This window comes from Orycteropus afer, unplaced genomic scaffold, assembly GCF_000298275.1.
Source record: "Orycteropus afer afer isolate SDZICR_OR568_19922 unplaced genomic scaffold, OryAfe1.0 scaffold00069, whole genome shotgun sequence".
NCBI lineage: Eukaryota > Metazoa > Chordata > Mammalia > Tubulidentata > Orycteropodidae > Orycteropus > Orycteropus afer.
The window spans coordinates 2,704,231-2,713,393 of NW_006921656.1; the positions used below are offsets into that span (position 1 = coordinate 2,704,231).

General features: G+C 55.3%; 1 protein-coding gene across 1 annotated transcript in view; it reads left to right on the forward strand.

Moving 5' to 3' along the window:
* Nucleotides 1-9,163, forward strand: part of TRAPPC9 (trafficking protein particle complex subunit 9) — a 637,992-nt gene that overhangs the window by 487,179 nt on the left and 141,650 nt on the right. Inside the window, exon 20 of the mRNA XM_042780905.1 lies at nt 1,092-1,245. Coding sequence (XP_042636839.1) covers nt 1,092-1,245 — 154 coding nt within the window. The remainder of the gene's footprint in view (nt 1-1,091; nt 1,246-9,163) is intronic.

Below are 9,163 nucleotides of genomic sequence, written 5' to 3' on the forward strand. Positions count from 1 at the left end.
GGTGAGCCTGTGTCCGGGCGGCTCTGCAGGCGCTGGGCTGGGCGGGGGCGGCGGGTGTGGATGCGGGTTGCGGACGAGGTGAGCCTGCTGCGCTGTCCGGGCAGAGTCCCCTCTGTCACTTACTCAGCTCGTGTCTCAGTGGCAGCCACAGGCGCCAAGCTTTGTTCCAGGCCTGGGAAGTCTGGTACGAGACCCAGAGACTCTGCCCACGGGAGCTGGATTGCAGTAGGACTGGTAGGCAATTACCAAATCCAAAAACCCATAAATACTTACAGTTGGTGACAGATGTCGTGGCAGAAACAAGCCGCTGCTGCAGCAGGGCAGTGGTGAGGTGGCCGCAGGGCAAAGCTCCCCTGAGCTTGGGCCCCAGGCCGCAAGGGTCAGGAGGAGCCAGCCGCACCAGGAGTCGGGGAGGAGGACTCCAGGCACCGGGAGTGGGGGGCACGACTGCTGAAGCAGGAAGAGCCTGGCGTGTTGGAGAAGCTGCCTGACTGTGCAGGGGGCGGGCAGCAAGCGAGGCGGGGGGGCCGGCTGTGGAGGCAGGACATGCCGCCTGGGCAGAAACCTGAGGGAGACCAGGTGGCCTCCACCCCGGAGCTGGACACAGGAGACAGGTCCTCTGACACCTGCAGACAGGAGCTGTGCCACCTGGTGGGGGGCGGGGTTAGTCCGTCTTCATCCACCAGTACATGGGCTGCAGTGGGACAGACAGGAGGGTTCATATAACGATGGTGGAGTCTGGGGTCCCCACAGGTACACGGTTGCGTACATTCTCAGATCTTTTAAGGGAGAATTGAACTCCTGGGCTGGGCCAATCTGAAGCACACTGGGTCCTCCCCACGCAGCCCCACTGCAGAGCTGACACTTCCTTCTGGGGGGACGGGCTCTTCTTGCCGGTTTGCGCTGACTCCGTTCCCAGACTATGTGTTGAACCCACTGTGCAGTCAGTGCCACCTGGGAGGGATGACTGTCTTGTGAAGGAATCGTGACAGTGACTCATCATTCTGTCCCACGCAGGCATGAGCTGTCCCCCAGGCACCAGCAGAAGACACTGTCCGCTTATGAACCCTGTTGTGTTTCCCTTCTCTTAGGATGGCCATTCAAGTGGACAAGTTCAACTTCGAGAGTCTCCCAGAATCCCCCGGGGAGAAGGGGCAGTTTGCAAACCCCAAGCAGCTGGAGGAGGAGAGGCAGGAAGCCCGCAGCCTGGAGATCAACAGCAAGCTAGGCATCCGCTGGACCATCATATCCTTGTCGCAGGGCCCTGGGCCGGGGGTCCACGAGCCCGGGGAGGGCGTGGCTACAGAGGGTTAACCACAGAGAGCTCAGAAGTGCCGGAGTGGGAGGTGTGGGCCCCACCTCGGAGGAGAGGCCTTGCTTAATGAGGAATGGATCTGGAGCCAGAAAGGTCTCGGGAGCAGATATTTCCAGCCAGTGTTGATGTTCATATTAGTAACAGGTCCTAATGGCCACCTCTTGGTTCTGGGCTCAGGAAATCTTGCAGACCAATAGTGCAGAATACGGTGTAATTGTCTGGGACACTGGGATACGATCGTACAGCTTTCCCAGGTACAGAGATGTCGTGCTGACAATACAGGAGAGTTCTCAGAGGCCTGACACTGTAAGGAGTGGTGTGTGAGATCACCGGCCCCATACCAGATCCACAACAGGCCTGGCTTGTAGTGATTGCCCACAGAGTGAGCGAGCAGCCTTCTGAGTGACTGAGTGAGTGACTGAATGAGTAAATGAATGACTGAGTGAGTGACTGACTGACTGAGGGACTGATCAACTAAAAGACTGAGTGAGGGACCGACTGAGTGACTGACTAACTGAATGATTATCTGACTGACTGAGAGAGAGTGACTGAGTGAGTGACTGATCAATTGAATGACTGAGTGAATGACTGGCTGACTGAATGACTGAGTGGCCGACTGAGTGAGGGACTTAGTGCTCTGAAGAGAACCCGGGCCATTTGTGTGGTGATTTGTTCAGCAGTTCCCACAGCCTCCTTTATCTAAGTGGCAATGCGTTTGGTTTTTTTGGTTTGGACCCACCTCTCCAAAGAGTTTGCGACAGAGTAAGCACTTTACGTGTACATAAAGGTTTCTGTGAACAAGACGCTAAACATAGAGTGCTCAGGACTCTGGAAAGCGAATGGGAGCCCTTGCCACCATGAAGTCAAAGGCATTTGCTGTTTGTACAGAGAGAAGTAAAAACCAGGTACACCACTTGTCCTTTTCTTGTATCCCATGGAGCTCAGCCCAGAGTCAGCACTGAGTGGATTCTGACTGACTGAAGGAGCAGTGAGGCCGTGAAGAGGGAGTGAGAATGGCAGGTTCTGCCGCTCACGGCCTCCTCCCCTGTTACATTACCCCACCTCACTCGAAAGGCACCGTTAGGCCCACTGAGGGAGCCAAACCCCAAATCCCAGGGAAGTGGACTGATATGCTGAGGGTCCAGCCAGTAGGGGGGGAACCAGGGACCAGCCCCGCTGTCTGACAAGCAGGTGCATGCTCAGGTCCCCGCCCGTAAGGAACAGAGACTCTGTGTGGAGAGTTAGGCGGGCGACCCATGTCAGGGTATGGTTGTCCTTGAGTAGAATTTCGTCTCAAAGCAGCCTCGTGTGACAGCAGAGGACCGCCCCACAGGGTTTGCTGGGCTGTGATCTTTAGGGCAAGGAGCCCTGGTGGCGCGGTGGTTAAGCGCTAGCTGCTAACCAAAAGGTCGGTGGTGTGAACCCAGCACCTGCTCTGCAGAAGATGAGGCAGTCTGCTGATGCAGAGATGGGCATAGGCCCGGCCTTGGAAACCTTATGGGGCACTTCCACTCTTCCTGTAGGGTTGCTGTGAGTTGGAATCAAGACAACAGCAGTGGGTTTATGAAATCTTTATGGCTCCTCTCGTGTGCCATTGGCTGGAGGGAAGAAGGGCCCTCAGTACCCACTTCCAGTCCAGGCCCCCGTGACTCTGGAGCCAGGAATTAGTGACCTGGGATTTCTGGAAAGCTGTGGTGGCCTCTGGCCTGGATCCTGGTGTGCGGCTGGAGGCAGCTCCCCCCCCAGGTCCAAGAAAGCACAGTGGGCTGGCCTTGCTGGGTCAGATTCAGCCTCAGTTCCACATCAGTAGTGCCCAGGGAGGAGCAGGCGATGTGGCGGGGGACCAGGAGGGAGTGACTGCTTCCTGCAAGTGGTCTCATGCTGTGACGGAAACAACAGCAAGAAGCCAGGGAGTGAGAGGCATGGCCCCTGGCTCCCACATTTCTGGAGAGAGCGGGCCCCACCCTTCGATGGACCGTGTTGGGAACCAGGGTGCATAGTTGCTCTCCTCTAACAGTAGCCCTCATTTCCCGGGGGTGCCCTGGGCCGGGCACCAGGCTGAGCCTGGTCCCCACGTCTCACCCTCTCACCAGCCCTGCGAGTGGTCTCAGGATCTCTGTCTGCAGATGAGAACCTTGGGATTCAGTTCCACACAGTGTCAAGTGGTGGAGTTGGCATGTGAGCGCCCATTACCAGGCTGCAAGCCTGTAGCCTTAGTCGTGTGTGTCCTACCTTCTAATGGGATTATGACCAGGAAAACCAAACCTGTTACCGTGATGTCAACCCCTGCTCCCAGCGATCCCACATGTGTGTGGTGGGACTGCTCCCAGGGTTTCCAAGGCTGGGCCTTTCAGAAGCAGGTCCCCAGGCCTGTCCTCAGCACCTTTGGGTGGATTTGAACCATCAGCCTTTCAGTTAGTGTTCAGTGCTTGTCCATTTGGGTCACCCAGCAAAACCCTCATGGTCTTTGAAAGCTATCATCAGAAAGTTGTTGGTCTTCCCCCCTTCCAGCCTGACTCCTTGGGGAGGGTGACCGCCTTGTTTCCTGCACTCACTGGATAATTGATCCACCAATATTGACTGAATGCCCACCATGTGCCAGATTTACGTGTCGGGAGTATCTGAAGGACGTCCCCTAGAAGCAAACCCGAGTGGCCTATGGTTTTCAGTAAAGAAAGCTGGAGAGAGGGAGTTCAGGAAAGTGGACTGACATCAGGGCCATGCCCCTTCTTGGCATCTGGTAATGGCCTCTGGCAGGGAGGAAACAGCAGACTTCTTCTGTTGTTAACCTGGATTCAAGCAGATGGAAAGACCAAAGATTGAGTTGGCTAATAATTGCCTTATGCATTTTAATAATATTTTCAAATGCTTACGCTCTGTTGAAGAGTTGGCCCTGATCTGACGCCATCCATAGTTACAGCAGTGCTCTATATGTGGCACGTGAGGCCGGGTGGCGTGCGCTAAAGGAAAGCGTGTGTCTTGTGGTAATTGTCTGCACCCCATCTACACAATGCTTGGTGGCTCCGGGAACTGAGCCCCAGTCTCTGTCCAGTTAGCAGCGTCTACACCCTCTCGTCCCTTACCAACAGGGTGAGGTTCCAAAGACCAGGTCGTTATGTGGGTACTGATGTGTGAAAATGGAGGATGGCTCCATCATCGCATAACTGCCAGATTACATCATTCTGTAGCTGCTAGATTACGTCATTCCATAACTACAGAACAACCGAGAACCACATCCTGGCCAAGCTGACACATAGCCTTAACCATCACAGCCAGAGTCACTCTAACCTCACACCGCAGTTTTCTTACTGCCACACGTACATTGTTAACACACACGGTTGTTGGGGAGTCGGTTTTTTTTACTGTTTCGTCACGTGAATGTTGGCTAATGAGATAGGTGGTAAGTGAGGGGAGGGTATCTCGCATGGCATTGCTGTTTGAGCTGGGTCCTTGAGACACCCTTAGTGTAAGTGGGGGCACAGACACGGAGACCAGCCCCTACAGAGCACCTTGAGCGGCTAAGGTAGAAGTCCACCCTGGAGTCTTTGTGCGGGCTGAGCATGATCCAGGCCTGGGAAGTGGCCGTGCTGGGTGCCGGCTGGACAGCTGAGCAGGCACCATGCCGAGGGCCCTTGTGGATTCTAAGGAGGGCAGTAGGGGGCCCCCAGGGGCAGTGCTGGCCCCATTGTCCATGTTTCTAGAGCCTCCCTGTCTGCAGCATGATAGCATTTTTTTTTTTTTTTCCCCGTTAGGATGAGGGTTAAACTCTGTAACTTCCTGGTTCCTGGGAGGTTCCCCTCCTGGCTTACCAGTGACAGCGCCCCTCCCCTCACATGGGTGTGGCTGATTTTGTTGTATCCTCTGTGCAAACCCAGGCCCTGCCCACCACTCCCCTCCCTGCACCAGCCCCTCCTCTGAGGCTCACCCCACTCTGGGAAGGACCTGGGGCCAGTGAGGCTGCCGCTCAGACATTTATTTCAGACCACACCCCGACTCACTGGTCAGGAGTCCTCATGCAGGGATGTCCGCCAGGCAGCAGTGCGGAGCTGGGTGGTGACTTGGAGAGGCCCTGAGGGCTGTACCTGCAGGGAACATGGGGGCCTCGCGGGTGGAGGCCACAGAGGGAGTTAGCCGAGTGAAGTTTCCGTTCACTGACTGCGGACAGGATGGCCTGCAACTTAGTCCCATTATGTTTAGCACTGGAACAAGCACATGCGAGGAACTGGCCACTAGCAAATGTGGTCTCGAATGAGACCTGCCCCGTCTCCTGAGCACGAGCCCCGGCAGGACTGCGTCATCTCACCTTCTCACTGTCCTCGCTTTCCTCGGACTCTCTCTTCAAAGAGCACTTCGAGGTTGGTGTGACACTTTGACTGTCTTAGTGTCCTAGCGCTGCTGTGACAGAAATATCTAAGTAGGTGGTTTGAAAGAACAGAGATGTGTTGTTTTAGATCAGGAGGCTGCAGGTCTGAATGCAGGGCACTGGCTCTAGGGCCGGGCTCTCTTCCAGCTCTGGGCTCTTCAGCCTCTGTCCCTCGGTTCCTTGGCGGCCTTCGTGGAATGTGGTGTCTGTCTTCCCCATCTGTGCTTGCGTCTCCGTGCCTACTCTGCTCCTCTCTAAGTCTCAGAAGCGATGGGTTGAAGACACACCCTGCACTGATGTGATGTGGGCCGATGAACATAGCGTAGAAAGCCCTGTTCCCAGGCAGGATGACACGCACAGGTATGTGGCTGTTCTTATTCTTGCTGTTGGGCGCCTTTGAGTCGAATCCACGTACAGCAGACGGAAACCCTGCCCCGTCCTGCGCCAGCCTCACAGTCACTGCTCTGCTGGAGCCCATCGTTGCAGCCGCTGTGTCCGTCTGTCTTATTGAGGGGCTTCCTTGTGGCCCGCCGTCCACTTTAGCAAGCATGATGTCGTCAAGGACTGGTCCCTCCTGATAACATGTTCAAAGTACGTAGGACAAAGTAACTCTCCAAGACACGTTTGTTCGTTCTCCTGGCAGCCATGGTGTATCCAGCGTTCGGCACCAACGCCATAATTCTAACTCATCAGTTCTTTCTCAGTCTCTCTCTCCTCACTGTCCAGCTTTCATTGCATAGGAGGGTTTGAAAACACCGTGGCTTGCGTCAGGCACACATTAGTCCTCACAGCGGCATCTTTGCTCTTTGGCACCTTAAAGGGGTCCCCCGCAGCAGACGCACCCATTCCCCAGGTGTCGGCCTTGGCATTTACAGCACATATTCTGGGGACACAATTGAGTCCTAACAGCATATCAGACTCCAACCCCATCTAGATTTAAAGATGGTGAGCTTGGTGTGTGTGTCAGCTGCATCCACAATGGCGGGTGGCCTGGACCATCCAGTAGGTTTTCTGCCAGCGTCTCTGGTAAGAAGCAGTCTCCCCTCTTTTGATGGAGAAGCACTTTTACCCATCCTGCCTGCTGTGCGGGCATCGAGGCTCAGCTCGGGGAATCCAACAGCAAACTGAGCCTTCGATTTGTAAGGGTTTACATCCCGGCGCAGGAGATGGAATACCTTGGAGCCGTCCAGGGGTCCAACTGATGTGGGTGTAAATTGCAAAACAGAAGGAGTGGGCTTGCTGAAGGCGACGGACAGTTCCCCCTGGCATGCACAGAGGGCAAGGCTTCCAGGGGAGCTGGGTGAGGTGGCCTGTGGGCGTCTGGTGCCTCCGGCTGTGTGTGATACTGAGTCGGACTCCAGCCACCCTACAGAAACTGAAGCAGTCCAACCGTGGCCATGATGTTTGTCTTCAATGTTAATTGGATTTCACAAGTGTAAGCCTTAGTTTGCCTGCTCACCACCAGGACAGACGGAGAAGTTTTTCTTGCCAATCAGGAGAATTTTCCTTCAGCTGACCCTGCCTCCCTCAGCAGACAGTGGCTGAGGTGAAACGGTTGACACTGGATTGGTTGAGGTCACCCTTTACCCTGTAATTGGCTCCAGCTTGTTGTCAAAGATGCTGCTTAAGGGACTTCATCTTCTCATCTCATCTTTCAACGCGAGCCCTTGGGAGCGCAGGCACCATGTTTTCCTAATAGTTATATGCAGAGAAATCGTTTTATACAGATGAACTTTAATACAAACAGCTCCTGTCGTCAGAACAGCCGACGCCTTGATTTTCTTGAGGAAGATGCCAGGTGGTGCTTTCTGTCTGCCTTTAGGGAGTTTGCTTCTCCGGCTCAGCCACTGCAGGAACTCGGTTTCCAGGCCTCGCGTCTGTGTCGGGGGCAGAAGTTCGGCTGCATGCCTCGGACACCCATGCCTGGTCTCTGGGGCTGGACAGTTCCCTGGCTCTGTGGCCTCCTGTGGGCTCAGGGAGCCAGGAGAGGGCATGTTTGACTGCTGTCTTCCAAAACCCAAACGAGGAGGCCAGCACACCCAAAGTCACTTCGAAAGGGGTCAGGTTTGGCCCAGAGTTCAGATTTGGTTCATGAACGTGGGGTGAGCCTTTCTCCACGTGCAAAGCAGGGTTTCAGATCTGGGTGTGTGTGTGAGTGTACACGTATAGATGTGTGAGTGTGTATGTGCATGTGTGTATGTGTGTGTCTGTATGTGAAAGGATTTGGGTCTAAGTGATTGTGTCCATCATATGTGTGTGCCTGAACATGCCTGGGAATTGGAGGGGGTGTGTGTGCGTGCGCGTGGTATGCTTTTGGTGTGACAGTCACCATGAGCGTGCGTATCTTATATAACAGAATTGCCCAGTTACAGAGCCTAAATAACAGCACGGGGATGGCACGCATCAGATGCCAGATGCTGTTCTGAGCAGTTCACACAGGTTTACTCGCTGAATTTGACTAGAATCCTGTGATGTAGTTATCTGCATCCCACAGATGAGAAAACCGGGCCCAGAGAGGTTCGCTCACTTGCCCACGGTCCCCCAGCTTGCCCATGGACCTGCACCTGGCTGCCGTCTGTGCTTAGAACTCCAAGTCCAGGACATCTGAGGGCCCTGTGTGGCCTTCACATGGTCATTTTTCATATGATCCCCAAACAGGTTGCAGTGTCTCCTAGTCACGCTGCCCACTCTGTCGCACTTGGCCTTGTCTGGGGTCCTAGGATATTCCTGATGCAGCCCGACTGGCAGCAGTGAACAAGTTCAGAGTGCTCGCTTGCCTGCTCCCGCGTGGCTGCATCTGGCCAGTGGTTCTCCCTGTCAGCGGTCCTCGGCCGTGAGGGGCTCAGCCAGGGAACCAGGCTATGGCCGCTTCCTGAGCTGAAACCTGAGTACCAGCAGCGTCTGAGAGTTCATGATGCAAATTAGAAACCAAAGTTGTGGTAAAGACTCATTAATCATTTAAAGCAGGCTTTTTCCATCAGTGTAATTTCTGTTTATGACAATTTGCTAATTCATTTGAGCTGAAGTGGGACTGGGCTCAGTCACTGCACCTGGAATGATCAAGCCACTCAGAGCTGGCACACAGGCACAGAGCCTGCTTCCAGGGTGCCCACGTGGAAGCATGTCCTGCCCAGCTCACCTGCCCGGGACCCTCAGAGCCAGCACACCCCACTCAGCTCACCCACCTGAGACACTGCCTCGAGCCAACACATGCTGCCCAGAGCACCCACCCAGGACCAGGTTTGGTGCCAGCAGGCCCCACTCAGCTCATATACCTGGGACCTTCAGAGCCAGCAGGCCCCGCCCAGAGGGCCCACCCAGCACCAGCCTTAGAGCCAGCAGGCCCCATGCTGTTCACCCACCTGGGACCCTCAGAACCAGCAGACCCCCCCCAGTGCACCCACCCGGGACCCTCAGAGCCAGCAGGACCCACCCAGTGCACCCACCCGGGACCCTCAGAGCCAGCAGGACCCACCCAGTGCACC